Consider the following 16,153-nt stretch of genomic DNA (forward strand, 5'->3'; position numbering starts at 1 on the left):
CAAAATTATCTGTTGAAAATAAATTACTTTTATACAAAATTATATTGAAACCTATTTGGACCTACGGTATCCAACTCTGGGGAACCACTTCCAACTCAAACATAGAAATAGTTCAAAGGTTTCAATCGAAAACATTGAGAAAAATTTTACAAGCACCTTGGTTTGTCACAAATAAAGTAATCCATCAAGATACAAAATTACCCTATGTTAAAGAAGAAATAAAGAAACGAAGTGAAAAATACCAAAGAAAATTAGAAACCCATCCAAATTTCCTGGCAGTCAACCTCCTCGACAATAGTGAAGCTACATATAGGCTCAAAAGAGTTAATCCAATAGACCTTCCAAATCGTTTTTAGTTAAACTTTTTAAAAGTTTTTTTATGTTAGTGCACTTGATGGAGTGTAACTAACCCATGTTAAAATGGTTATATAATTTACTTATTATTCTAGTATAGAATAGATTGTAAATAAATACTTGTTAAAAAAAAAAAAAAAAAAAAATTTTTTGATTTACATCTGTTTTAGATACATGCACTAAAGGAAAACTTTTGGCTGAATTTTGAATTTTAACTTTAAGCCTTTTATAAATTGATCTATTTATTTGTGATTTTTTTGTACTAAGGGATTGCTATTATAAACTGATTAATCTAATACCAGGAGTTTGACACTCAAAACCACCTAATTTGGTTTGTCATAAATTCTTTTTAGCCTAATCAAAGTATTGTGGTGTTTCATTTTTTCAAATGGGTAGCCTCCGGATTATCAAGATACAATTAAAGTGGTTTAAATACCTGTAATGTCGATAATCCAATCGGTTGTGAAACAACTAGTTTCGGCTCACAAAGGAGCCTTCTTCAGGTTTTCCCAAGGACATTGTCACTTCTTCTGAAGGTCGTCAAAGATCACAATATTTACAAAACATAAAAAACATTTAAAATACGTAACACGCATGCCTAGGCCTAGCTTTAACGATGTGACCGGCGGGAGTTTACGTCTAGACTGCCGGGCACTATGGTCGGTGCGTCTTATCAGTAACAGGTTGTTTAAATGTTTTTTATGTTTTGTAAATATTGTGATCTTTGACGACCTTCAGAAGAAGTGATAATGTCCTTGGGAAAACCTGAAGAAGGCTCCTTTGTGAGCCGAAACTAGTTGTTTCACAACCGATTCGATTATCGACATTACAGGTATTTAAACCACTTTAATTATTGTGGTGTTGTAAAATATTACAAGTAAAAAACATTGTGCACGTAGTTTTTAATTTATTTTGAGAAAATAAAATCAAATAAAAACAAATAATAGGCTATTTTTATTTTATAATTTAAATACATAATGAAACTAGAATACAATAAAACTTTTATTAGATTAGCTAAAATAATAAAGCACATAAAAATGTATTTTTGTCTACAAAATATTTGGTAAAGATTAGATAATAAGATTAACTTAAAAGAGGACTCTTTTTTGAGTTTTGAGATCGTTACACAAAAAATATATTTGTTTTCTTACTTAGTTTGTAAATTAATGATGCAATATGACGAAACATATAGTTTATCACACAAGCAAAAAGTGTCTTTTCAACCCTCGCTCATTTTTCAAGCAAAACTTGAGCTCAGGTTGAAAAGAGTCACTTTACTTACGCCCTAGTCATAAGATAAACTTAAATTTGGAAAACTTACCTTACACTTAATTTTTAGTGAACAAATCGCAAAGCATTAAAAAAATTAGAACTACATTTTTGTTTTCTTCCTATTGAGTTTGTAGAAAAAATAAGCTGGCTTAGTGTACCCAGGCTACAACCAAAAAATAAATCTAAAACATGAAAAATGTGCTCTAGTGACACACTTGTCATTCAGATAGCTTTACATGACTGTAAACATCAGATAAAACATTTATTGTGTTGGTGAGCTTGTCCAATGGTTGGTTCGGCCAGAGCCAAACTGTGGTGTGTGTTTCATCTTTAACTCATGTTCATGTTAGTTTTTTACAGTTCTCACATATTAGTTGTTGTTTCCATGGTAACAAAATTTAATCTTACGATTTTTTATGTAGGCCTACCACAGAAACTTGGAAAATCGTATGAAAACTGTCTTGTGTTAAATTTGATACATACATTTTCTTAACCAAATCAAGTATTGTTATAATGTAATCATGCTTAGACGCTTTAAAAATTTTGACCTGCAAAATAATCTAGTTAATTTAAACATTGGTTCTCAGTGCAAAAGAAGTTTTAAGTATTTAAATAGAAATATGCTTTGCTATCACTTATTGTTCTGTAACCATTCAGTTTGCTCAAACAATTAATTTGTTTAGCTTCCTAATGCATTGGTTGTTTTGTGGGCACATAATTATTGTAAAAACGAATAAACAGAAAAAAACTGCACTCTGGAATATATTCCAAACTGCTCGACTAAGTGTTAAAAAAAGTTTACAAAAAAACAAATCCATTTTATTTGTTATCTAGATCACAAAACTGGCTGAAACATCAATTTTGTTAGTTGAACAGAAAAACCCACCATTCAGTTTATGTAAAATTTTGAAACATTTGTCCAGTAACTATAAAAACAACAGTGCAACATTTTTGTTTGAGTTTTTGTAAACAATAAATTACTATCAGTTTTATTTCAGTGCACGCTAGATCTATATTTAAGTTCCAAAAATATCTATCACCAATAAAAATAAAATTAGGGTTGAATACCTTTTCTAATTTACAGACAAGATTTGCAATATTATAACCTATTCCAGCGATTAATATAAAACTTTATACAAAATCTGACCAAAGTATTTGTAATTTCTACAGATAAAAAATTTATTACAATAAAAAAAAAATAATAATTTTAATAAGGAATTTAATTATTTTATTTTATTTTTATTTTAATAATTTTAAATATTTAAAATATTTATTATTAATTTTATTTATAAAATATATATATTTTTTATTTATGTTTAATCAACCTGAAGTTTTACCTGAGGACCAAAAATGTTGGTAAAATAGTTTGATAATAGGTATTTCCTACTAATTGAAATTACTTTGAAACAGCTGTTGACTTTAACTAGGCATATTCCACAGCCAATGTGATCGTGTTGGTAGTTGGTTGTTGGCGGCCGGCCAGCTGATTGGGTGGGGATTGTCTATTTGACACACTAACTGCATTCCCATCCCACAAAACACGTGTTAACCCTTCGCTCGACAACTCTCATACTGTTAATATTTCTCCTCTGCGTTTTTCATTGCATTTATTTTCATACATATTTTACCAGATGTAGAAGAATATGAAATTTGACCGGTTTTTCTTCTTTTAAGTAAATTATTTTTTGCCCGGACAAAATATTAAATGTAGCTACTAATACTATCCAAATAGTTAACTTACATGAGTTAAAAATATCCATGTTCGTATTATTGAAATTATGTGGTAGGTAGTTTACTGTTCCCAAAACAAAAATTTCTTTAGGAGGTAGTAATTTTAAATATTATTTTGTTATATAATAATTTGATTTGCTACCACACTAATTTATTATTTTGTGGTACCTACTGTGTATCTTAATTTGGTAAAGACAAGCTACTGTACTTTTTAATTATTCAAGCCCCTCTAATGTTTGAGATTACACTTTTATAGCCTAATAACAGTTAAAAACGGTCCCTTGTTCAATCCTGAGTAAAGTCAGTAGCTTTTTGATGGTGTGAAAAAGGACCCAGCTGTTCCCAATCATTGGGCTTTAAATGAAATAAATGATTGTGACTGATGAAACAGCTGATTATAGTTAGTAACAAAACTACACAGATCACCACACACTATTCTACACTCATCCTTCACTGCTCATAATAAGACATAATATAAGTTAAGTTAAAATATGATCCTAGGTGACTTCCCCATGCCAATTGATAATGATAATGAAAAAGTATATGTACTTATTAATTATGTGTAAAAAAACATAATTAAAAAAATATACCTAACTCAATTTATAATTTAAATGAACATTTAGTATTCAGTAATATGTAAACTTGTAAATAATATTAAAACAGACTATATCACATTGTATTAAAATAAAATAATAAAAAATTTTATTAATAAAACTGCAGCATTTGAATTATAGTCTTAAGTCAATGTTACTGTTTGTTTGGAATCCCAGAAATAAAATAATTTTATGTAAAACACTGTACTTAGGAAAATAATGTATATAAAATGTTATACATATAGCTAAGTAGCCCTTTACAATATCCCTGATCTAAATATTTATTTAGGTAGGCCTAATAAATAAATTGAGTAGGACTAAAGGTAAGTTTCATTGTTGTACTTGAATTAATTTCATCGTGTTAGACCCAACCGGACTGTGTTTATGTTCATGTGGGCAAAGTGGACACAAGGGTCAATCAAGAGCAATCATGGCACCGTGCCAGCTGTTGTTAATCGCCACCGCCACCTGAATTGCACCAACACCACCTGATATTGATTAACCTCACTGCCAGCGTTATTTGTATTTGTCCACGGATTTGTTTTCTTCCTTTACATTCCCCTGCTGATACAGCAGCTTTTGTTGTTTCAGAGTACTGTTATTAAAAACATTTTTGTATAATTTATCATTGGAAAATTGGTTTAATTTGTTTTCAAACTCAAAACTTTTTGAAATTTTTAATATGAATTAACAAGACTACATGAGTATTTTAATTGTTTTGCAAATAAATACTCAATATAGACACAATTTTATTACAATATTTTTGCTATTTTATTTTAATGTTTTTGTGTTGATAATTGAAATTTTAAAATTTTGTATTGCCTTTGTTTTCAGTTCTATATGTTACGGTGTGTTGTTTTTGATTTATTATCTTATGTAGGCCTAACATTTTTGTTATCTTGGAAGTGAGTTTATGATAATTTTTGTAAAGTTGATTTAAAGTGAAAATATTGAAAAAGTTCCACAGACTTGTATTAAACCCTGTTTAACGATGTTGTGGACCAATGGAACACACTTACACTTAATATTTCTATTTGATACCATGTATATAAGATACAGTTACTTACTAATCGTTTAATTATTTATTTAGCCAATGCCTTCACTGTTATTGTTTGTTTTTATTGATTTGTCAAAGAAAATGCTAAATGTATAACTACTAGTATTGTGATCAAAATTGTGATACCTGTTGGTATCTTTTTAAAATGTAGAATTTAACCTTTATTATGTACACAAACATGTGTTTAGACAATGTAAACAAAATAGAATGTTATATCTATACTTATAAAAGGCAAAGCCCTCACTGACTCACTGAATCACTCATCACTAATTCTCCAGTTTCCCATTTACCTAGGAGGCTGAAATTAGGTACACCAATTCTTTGGGCATTAAATAGGAAAACTAAGTAGTTTTTGTTCTGATCAGGCTTTCGGGCACCGCCCCAGTGGCTCTAGAGTTTCCCATGTTAACCTTATGATTTTTCATATTTAAAAGGAATTAATGAATCTTAACAGCTGTTTTAATTAAACAAGTTGGTTCTGTTCTATGATGTTCAATAGCATTCAAAAGTTAATAGGTTTACTAGCAGGCAGCAGCACCATTATTTTTTTTTAAATTTATGACAACAGATAATTTTCAACCAAAACCTGGAGGCGAGTTTGCGTAGCAAACGAGCTAACCTGAAGGGAAGTGAGCGCAGCGAACGAGCTCCAACCTAACAAACTACTTGACCAATTGAGCAGATTTTTTCATGAATAGAGCCAATATAACCACAGGCTTAGTGAAGACAGTCATTTTTAATTTAACACTCTCCTAGGGCCCAAATACTCCCTGACAGCTAAGTCCAATGTTGTTCTTTGAAGTAACCATGAAAAGCCACTCAAAATACCACCCAACCCGGTACAGCAATCAACAGTTTTATTAATACTTATGAAGTTAAACGGGGCAAAGCCCGCGGGTACAGCTAGTCATAAATAAAACATACTCCCTAAGTAGATTTCTCATCCTTATGGAACAGCTGAAGCCAATTTTATCGTTAGTTCTGTCCAGTGCACTGTAGGGGTTGTGTTTTGTTTACAATTTGTTTCTTGTTATTTCGGTCATTTAAAACTCGTTTTACCAAATGAAACGATCTAATCATAAACAATAACTCGTCCCCTAGTTATATAACCAAACAGTAAAGCACAAATAATGAAACTAACCCTAAAATAACAAAAACAAAATCTTTTTGACACTAGCGATCAGTGTCACCGGACATGAACTAGACACGAAAAACAAGCTTCAAAATTTACAATGCGATGAGAAGTCTACTTGTGTTGGTTAGTTGATGGTGATATCCATGAGATTAGTATTAAAACTTTAAAAACACAAAAGTAGAGCCATTGAATTAATCAAAAATATTTTTTACTGAGCATCTACAACTAGTAAGAAACATGTGCCTCAAATTACGGCCTGTTAAGAACCTGTGCTTCAAACTTAATTGCAATCCATTTGTTACTTATAAATTTATGTTTTCTATTTTATATAACAGTAGTGATTTTATATTTATAAACCAGCTGCCATGAATCATTGTTAAAAAAAAATAATAATCCTGTCAAACGTATCAGCTTTGTAAAATAAGCACTTTATTCATGCATATTCTTCAGTCATTATCGCCTCGTGCCTGAATAACCACAAACCTAATTTAGACTCAGATTTTTTATTTCATGATTATTAAATACCCGGTAAGGTAAAATTATATATAGAAAAATAAAAAATAAATAATCCAGCTGATTACTTAAAAGGATAAATGCATAACTTATTTGAATCCAAATTATTTATTAAACGCTAAATTATATGCACATAATATTTGTGCGTGCTATTTACAATTTTTGAATTTTTTTGTAATCTGTTAGTTTGTTTGCTACACTATTCATCTCATCTCGACCTTCAATCAGCTTTTTTTTACCGGTACTTAAATTAATGGAGTTTTAAATTGCTAAATTATTTTTAGTTGATTAGATATATATAGTAAAGAATTAAATGACATCTGAAGAAAGGTGAATTCCCAATTCAAGTGGGGAGGTGAACATTGTGGTTTGAGTAGAAGGTTAGCTGGCACTACGCCATCGAGAGTCTGTCATAACGTTTATCAGTTATTCTTTTCCTCGCTTACAACAGCAAAATTTTTCTAAATTAAACTCGGTTATTGCTAAATCTCTCACATAATTTTAGTAATTTCAGACTTTGTTTGATATAAGCTCTTGTTGAAGATAATTTCTTCATACCATTATAATTATTTAATAATTAAAACATTACGCAGGTACCTTTTATATCTGTTTTGGTTGTCATGGTATGATACGGTTGGACGTGACAATGGAAGGAAATAAAACACTTGTTATAAAAAGTTTAGTTTGGCTTAGTTACTGGTTGTCTCTTATTTTTTTTAAACAATTTTGGTATACTACTTTAAAAGTAAACTGATTGATTTGGCTACTTAATTATAGGCCGAAACATTTTTCTTATAAACAATATATATTTTATTCCTGAGATAAACATAAAAAAAAGTTTCAAAAAGCTAAAAACTATCCTCAATTTGACGAATAACGTTTTAGAATAACGTTTTATAAAAAAGTTATTCTGTCAAAAATAAAACTTGTCACTAAAACTTCAAACATTATTTTAGTTGGTAATAAATTTAATTGGGTGTTGGACTAATATTGCAACTAAACTTTGAACTAATAGTAAGGTCATTAATAAACATTAAATTGGTTTTGGCCTGTTTTCAAACCTCCTGCTATTAATTGAGGCACTCATAGAACCGGTTCAAAAGTTAGCCCATAAATTCTTATTATATTATTTAAATTAATTTACTTTCATAATTATATTTTTTTATTTGATTACGAACTGGTTTTTACTATAATATGTAATATTTTACTATAAAATATGTAACTGGATTATAATATAGGTCAGCAAATATTATGCTGTGAACATTTGATGAAATACAATGTTAACGCAGAAAACTGTAAATTTTAAAATTAGCTCATACCACTGTTTATATTTGATACATGTACGGTAGTTTTTGTTTGTTTGGTATCAAACAATATAGTTTTGACAATAGACAAACGTCTTTATTAGAAATCTCTTTGAGAAGTACATTAACGTCAAAATATATAAATTAGAAAAAAAATTGTGTTTAGAAGATTTAGAGTTAAAGAAGTAGTAGATTCAATCATTTTTATTGGTCAGGGTTAGATCATCTGACGTTACTGCCACTGTGCATTATATAGGTTAACATTTAATCTATTAAAAATTAAATAGGTCCATTTCGTTTTATGTAAAATAATCTTAGTATATAAGGTACTTGTTACTGAAAGCTTTTGTCATCATCCTTGTTTTTTGTTAAATGCTTTAATGTGCTAGGATATTCATATCACAATCAAAGGTTCCGCTCACCTAATCTAATGACTGTGTCAGCCGGCAGCGACGGGCAGTGGTGTCCCGATCGTCATCTCATACCTCAACGGTGTGAAGATGCCGCACGTTGTGGACGTGAGAGTGATGCTGATCAGAGTGTGCAGTACCATAGCTACTTGCGTGGCCGGTCTGGCGGGGGGCAAGGTAAAATGTCAATGCAAATCGTATTATTACATCGTAAATGCAGAAATATGAATTTTTAAGATGCAATTTCTTATCATTGGCTTTATTGTGTTGTTTGTAAAATACAGTTCCATCATTGGTTGGTTAAAAACGCTTTGTCCAGGTTTTTATATGTGAAAGACATCTCACTTACCTAGATGGCCTTTTTTAAATTCTTGAAAAGTAAATATCTGAGAAAAAGAGAATATAGGCAAGCGTAGATGGTATGTTATATTAACTATCGATAGTAATATCTCTTTACATTCTTCTGTTTGTGTATCACCTCACTGGTTTCCTGTTTAATTGTTAGTTTACCAAAGGTTCCAAAATAAAGCATAGAACTACTACTTTATAAATGTAAAATAGAATATTGGCCGTAACATCTCCACTGATTAAGTATTGTCAAATCATCTAGCGCTATGTTTTTTATACAAAATTGAGTTTTGTAAGTTTGAGTGTACTTTGTCATGGTAGATTTTAGTCAAATTTGTTGTTCGACAAAATTTTGTTCATTAGAGTTTAGCCTGGTTGTTATTTTGTTGGTTAAACATTTCTGTGCCTGCTAGTAAACCAATGTGTGACTCAGAATGAGTATAAAGTCAGCCTGAGTTAAAGTTAGGTCATGTTGGACTGAATGAAGAATCTTTATCAAGTACCTGTAAACTCTCTTATCTAAGATTGTGATTTTGTTTTGTCATAGGAAGGTCCCATGATCCACACAGGAGCTATTGTAGGAGGATCTCTTGCCACTCTGAGAGTCCCAGGCTTCAGTTGTGCCGACTCGGTATTTCACTTCTTCCGTGAGGATCATGAGAAGCGGGACTTTGTGGCCGGAGGATCTGCCGCCGGGGTCGCTGCGGCATTTGGGGCTCCCGTCGGTGAGTGATTCTTTGTTTCTCGTTTGTTTATTAGGTCAACACCGTTAGTACAGTAGAATCCTGATAACAATACTCTCATAGTTATTATAAAATAAGACTTGTTATCAAGGTTGACTTCTTATCGAGGTTTGCAACATGTGATGTGATTAGGCAACATGTGTTTTAACATGTGATTAGGGGTAAACAATTTCAAGGGGGTTTGAAAAATACCCTCGTTATTAAGGGTTGTTATCGAGGCTCCACTGTATTTTTCAAGTTTCTTTTGTAAGTGAATGGTTAAAATCATGGTTTTTTAATACCTAAGGCAGACCTTTTAATCAATAGCCTAATGACTTGGCATCTGGGTTCAAATCAAGCCTCGCTTTGGATTGACCAGTAACTTTCAGACGTGAACTCGGCTACCGAGCCAAAGGTGAGTTTAACTTATAAAATGTATTATTGTTGAACCATTATAAAGAATGAAACAGTTTTTTACTAGATACATTATATATTTTTGTTGAATCAAACATAAAATAAATTTAGGAAATCACTATCAACAACATTGTGTAATGCACATTTTTTTAAGTAGGCCTAATTGTTATATGTTGTTAGAAAATGTTCAAACTAGTTAGTAATTATTAAAACTTAAGTTAACACTTTAAAATCGCCTCTGAGGCCTATATAGATTGATTGAATAGATTCATTCAAATCAAACTTATCTCAATTTGATTTAGTTTTTTACATAAAATTTCAAATTTATAACCAAATATTTGAGCGGTTTAAAATTTACACTCGTTAAAAAGATATTCTTCTGACATCTGCATTGATCTGACGTAGTCTTTCAGTTTGAGAAGCTGTTTATTTTCAGCACAGTTTTTACCATTGTTCTTGTACATTTTTCTCTCCTCTTCGTTCATTTTCCGCCATTTCGCTGCTGCCTGTGCGACTAATACAGAAGTTGTCACTTCTTGATGTGTGATTTTCGCCATAAAGTCTTGTACAAAATTTATGTATGGGTTATTACTTGGTAGGGGAATCTTAAAGTCATTTTGGTCTTGTGAACGGTTTTGAGTATTGGAAGGAGTTGCCAATGATGATCGATCTAATTCACATTCTGTTTTACTCACAACTGTGCTTATTATATCATCAATTAGATTTGTTTCTTTTTGGTCAAGCTCTGCAGATTCATTCATTTCTATAGGCTCAACGCACAGCTTCAATTCTTGTTGGTTGCTAGTAAAGCTATTCACTATTGTTGCTTCTGAAGAATGCTTGTTGATGTCTTCATTTTGACTACGAGTTGTGTCAAAGTTAGCCGATGTCAGACTGTCAGTATCTATTGTTGAGGTGATGGGATCCAGATCATCATCTAGTAGATGAGTAGAGGATTGAAGACTCTTCTCTGCGAATTCCAAGTCCTTCAAAATAGAGGCAAGCATGTCATCCATTGCTTGAGCTTGAAGAGTGTTTCTTGAAATTGTTTGACTTATTTGAACCTGACAAACGGTTTATATTACAATGTTATTTTTATCATTAGATGTTACTTGTACTTTTTTTAAAACTGATCAAATATTTGTTTGCAAATATCACTTTAGTCCTTTGATAAATGTCCAAATTGTTTGAAATACGTAGGTTAATGTGTTATTTATTTAATAGTGATCTTCTAATAAACATAAATATTTATTTTTTCACCTGCAAATTAACAGCTGTGTTAGTCCATCTACAACATTTTTCTTCAACACTATTCTCAATACCATAAATTAATTGTCAACATTTTTTAGCTACAGGCAGTATTACATATTTTTTTGAAATGTTTTATTACTGTCGTTTATCCTAAATGACAGCAAAAATATTTCCAATGTATGATGGTTTATTAAAACATCTAGCTAAACTAGTAAAAAGTATTTAAAACAAGAAATTTTGTAAACCCATTTAATGAAATAGTAATCTCATCCACTTACAGTATCTGACAGTATCGCCTAAAGACAAGGTACATAATATGGAATAACATCTTTTTATGTAAAAATATTTTTACTATAAAAAGTTAATTCTTTGATGATGTTCTGTTAATTTAATTTACAAAAAGTATTTTTAAACGAGTACAAAGGGCTATATGATTAAATGTGTCAATTTCTATTCCAGGAGGGGTCTTGCTCAGTCTGGAGGAGGGGACCAGTTTCTGGAGTCTGTCGCTCATCTGGAAGATATTTCTGTCCTCGATGGTCGCAACTTTCACTCTCAATCTGTCCCTCAGCGCCTTCGAAGGACATCCAGGTGAGTCTCGATAAACTAAAGATAGTGTCAAACGTGTGTATTATAGGGTCAAAGGTGACCAGTGACCACCTGAATGTGTCGTGCTAAGCACTATTTTTTTTTAGATTTTATTTTTTCCGTTTAACCATTTTGGTTGGTCATGAAATTAGTTGTTACTGTCTCGTTGAGATTCACAAATTCCTGTAAATAGTTCTCTCTGGCTTGCTAGATTATATTTCCGCATTACATTCAGTGACCTTATAATAACTTTTTATTTTTAGTTAAAGTTATAAGCGAACCTTTATGATGGTTTAACAACATCAGAATCATTGTAATATTTCATGTAACATTTAAATGGGTTTCATTACCTCACCGAGTGAGTTTTTTCAACTTTACATCACTCGTGGAGTAAAGAAGTTGTATACATCACACTTGGGATAGGGAAGTTTAACATGGCGGGTTAGGTAAATACTATTTCTGCAATTAATAAAACAATATACAGGGCTTACATCACCATAGCAAGAATAATTAAAGCTAACAAATTTCATGAGATGGATAGAGTGAATTGCCCATTTATAGCTATGAAGATGGTGGATAAAAAATGTATATAAAGCTGGTTTACACGTTAATGTTCCTCTTGTTTATTTCCAAACAAAATATGTATGATAAAGTAAACACACTGTTGCACTGCTTGATTTTATTTGAAAATCCATGCTTGTTTTTTTCATTACAGTAGACTCCCTCTTATCCGGACTCCTCGGGACCAAGGCCAGTCCGGATAACGGTTTTTCCGGTTAAATCAACGTCCCCAAAAACTTGTTAAAACGGACCGTTTACTGTGATATTCAACTTAAATTTAGGAGAGCATTGTATTTAGACACGAGATCACTGGTCTCAAATCTTTCCCACGAGAACAGTCGTTTCAGTGCCGCCCACTTCCTGCCGATCTAGTCCAGTTAAAACAATGTGCTGATAAAAATTGTCCGGTTATAGAGATGTCATTTCCACCGAGTGTAGTCCGGTTAAACCGATGTCCGGTTAAAAGGTGTCCAGATAAGAGGGAGTCTACTGTACTAAGCTTTTGGTTAACTTATTCTGTATGGTATTAATTAGGTTTCAAGAGTCATCAGTCTGTAAAATGGCACTGTGCAATTACCGGTCTTTCCCTCGGCTATTTACAAATTACAAGCTTTTCTAAGTCCATATAGTACACTCTTGTTCAAGTAATGTTATAATATAACCTCATTAATTCACTTAGACTTTTTAGTATGTATTGCTATCAAATTCCTGGTAAGGCAATTTGACAGATAATTTAATTTTATGTTTTGAAATTTCTGAAAAACAAGTCAATTAAAAGAAATTTGATTCTTCGTTTTTGTTTTATTTGATAGATGAACTGTGAAATAACAAATTTAAATCTTATCTTAAAACTATATTGTATATACTGACTGATAAAAAACGGGTCAAATAACAATATCAATTACAATAAAACTATAAATAAGAAAAAATGCTTAAAAAATTTCATGAGTTATAATAACATCTGGAGTATTAACATACATTTAACAAACATATTTGGTCGTAAAAATAAAAGCTGTGTTTTCTTAATAACTAACTGTTAATAGTTGAAAATAACTAAAAACATGTTTAACTCTTTTATCTAAACTGGGTTAATAATGTTGATTTCTATTGAGGTATTTATCAATTAGGTTTTCATCTAAAACTGATTTAATATACTGAGAAATTAGGTATTATCATTGAGGGGTCCGAAGTACTTTTGGCTCCATGTGTTGCCTCTTTTATGTTTTATGTTGCTCTCAAAACAATTAAGTATTTTTAATTTCTTTAAATGTATATATATATGAATTTCTGTACTAAACTCATACTTGCAACAGGCATAATTTAACTTGTTCTAACATTAAGTTGCAACAGTGAATTTGCAATTATACTTGCTAAAAACAAGATTCTGAGAGAACCTTTGGTTGTATCAAACACTTTACTTCAGAAGTGTTTTTGTTTGTCCCACTCTCAACCAATGGACATTTCTTCTACTCCAGAAGGTATTATAACTTAAGATTCTGTAGAAAGACATAATTTAAGTGAAGTACCACGCTGCCTTGCTTTGGTAAAAGCTGTTGTGTTTTATAGCATATTTTGTTGAACATTAAAATTTCAACTTTTTAACATCAACCAGTTGTGTTAGCAATAAAAATAGCTTAATATGTTTTACCAGCTAATTTTACCTGTAGGCTATATGTTCGGTTGTAGTATTACAGGGTAGACATTTCTTGTTTGCTTGTAGAATTCAGCCCTCTAGATGCGCATTATACCTTAGAAGTAACATTTGTGCATCCATTTATTTCTTACCTGTTCCGCATGACTTTCAGCCATTCTAGATATTGAACTGTTAATAAATTTCCTTGTTCATCAATCAATTGCGCTTAAACTCACAATGGTTTTCCCAAGCAAGGATGTGGTGATTCTTTTAAATTGGATTCAATGTGTACAACTTAGTTTGGTTCTAGCAGACATAGAAGCATGATTGTCATTGACTGATTTTTGAGTATACTAATTAAGTTTCATTAGAAATCATTTACTTGTTAGTAACTCCCTCATTCAGTTAAATTTCAACTTCGGCGAGAATTTGGTAAATTTCATTGTCTTTTCATAAACGTTTTATACGTTAGAACCTCCCTGGTAAAATTGAACACATCAGCTATTCATCTTAAAACAACACAAATTCTAAACAAACCATAATTTTAGGTACCTATTTGGATTTTGTCTTGTAATATTCTTCCTTAGTTTTCATATCTAGTTCCCTCCGTTCCATCTCAACCAAAGTGTTACTGCATGGTAGCCAACTTGTATTTTAATGTATTTTAGTAACTCCTGAGAGCTTGTATTTTAGATTTGAAATTATTTCATTTTGTTTAACAATTAATACTGATAGTTATGATTACACCTACTAGTAAGACAAAATAGCTTGTAGTTAACTTGATTCATAGAGAAAAAGAATTAAATATAGACTGTCAGCCATGCTGTGGTTACCACAGGTACTGACGCACACCGCTGGGAGCCAGAACCTATGGTAACTGCAGCACGGCTGATGGTCTATATTTAATTCTATTTTTGTATGATTGAATTTAACATAGTTCCGAACGTTTTGTAATAACTCTGTCAACTGCAAATTACTCCAAGTTTAACAGGTTATTTTTATTCAGGTGGTAGTATAAAGTATAACATGGTCAACAATAATCCAGACAGTTTTTTCCAAGGTATGTTCCGTTTTCATTTAAATCATCCATTCGATCATGTGTGTTGATTGCTTCCCTGTTTCCATCCTCTGGTTTCCATCTAACTAAAATTTGGTCGCATCATTGTAAATATTTATAATTCTAACCTGTTATGAAACATCATAATGAAGTCAGTATTACCAATAAACTCATAAACCTTGTTGGCCATGTTGTTGACGTAAACACTACCCAATTATGTCACTACGGAATTATGTTAGTATCAACTTTCTTTCCCACTTGTGATGGCTGCTTTTTCCCTTAGGCCCAAATTATTTTTGTTCTAAAGTTGCTCACGAGGAACCACTATTGATCATAAAAAAAAACAAACAACATTTTGTATTTTAAAGACATGTTTTTTCAACTAATGCCTTTTTTAGGGTTCGAAAAGATTTGTGTAGAAAATGTATCATTTAATGGCCTAAATATTATTGTAATAATTTAGTTTAATTTGAGTGTTTTTGTGTTGGCTTGTACCCAGTGCTATCAGAGATGCCAGGACTACTGAATTTATCTTGGTTGTAGTACTGACTGTACAAAGATCACCCAACCAACTAAGACAAACTGAGAATTTATCTATTGTAATGAGTTAATATTTTTAGTAGAGGTTTAATTGTTTTTTATCCCTTTTCCCCCCTGTGTTTGAAAGTTTGGTTTGTTGGCAACAAAATATACAATACATTGTTTGCATTAAGTTCAAGACCAGAATTTAAAATTGATACTGTAATGGGAAGGGTCTGTATACTGTAATACTGAAATACCATTATAAAATATTTTCTGTAAAATATTTTTTCAAAAATGTTTTAAATTATTTTACCCGTGGAATCATTTCATTTTCTTTGTAAAACGAGTGCAAACAGAAATTGATTACAGTGCTCTCCCTGTTGTACGGTACCAGTACTGATTAACTTGTTATGAACTTAAAACATTTTTTTAAACCATTCTTGCACGTCTATTCCATTTTTTTGTGTAATCCTATAAATTATTCGTTAACTATTTTTTTTTTACTCAAACATTTACTTTAGAAAACTGTGTTTTTATTTTACTAACCCAATTGGTCTTTCAAAAAAATATATAAATTTTAAACAGACTTTTATCAATTGCAACATTCTATATAACTGCAAAGTTTTGAACAAAAAGTAAAAAGTAACACTAAAAGTAATGGTTGTTAATGCAATCTGTTTTGAAAGAA

At 31.1% G+C, this 16,153-nt stretch overlaps 1 protein-coding gene across 5 annotated transcripts in view; it reads left to right on the plus strand.

Annotated features, from left to right (window-relative positions):
* Positions 1–16,153, plus strand: part of LOC129000147 (H(+)/Cl(-) exchange transporter 7-like) — a 51,743-nt gene that overhangs the window by 16,907 nt on the left and 18,683 nt on the right. For 4 of the 5 annotated variants that reach the window (XR_008491344.1, XM_054427076.1, XM_054427077.1 and 1 more), the window contains exons 7-10: positions 8,403–8,546; positions 9,265–9,442; positions 11,564–11,695; positions 14,893–14,946. Coding sequence is in view for 4 of the 5 variants with exons in the window: in XM_054427076.1 (XP_054283051.1) it covers positions 8,403–8,546; positions 9,265–9,442; positions 11,564–11,695; positions 14,893–14,946 (508 nt within the window). In the remaining variant the exon portion in view is untranslated. The remainder of the gene's footprint in view (positions 1–8,402; positions 8,547–9,264; positions 9,443–11,563; positions 11,696–14,892; positions 14,947–16,153) is intronic. The other variant, XM_054427079.1, reaches the window with a different exon arrangement.

This window comes from Macrosteles quadrilineatus, unplaced genomic scaffold (genome assembly GCF_028750875.1).
Source record: "Macrosteles quadrilineatus isolate MER2022 unplaced genomic scaffold, UCM_ALF_1.0 Scaffold_8__2_contigs__length_117827958, whole genome shotgun sequence".
Lineage (NCBI taxonomy): Eukaryota > Metazoa > Arthropoda > Insecta > Hemiptera > Cicadellidae > Macrosteles > Macrosteles quadrilineatus.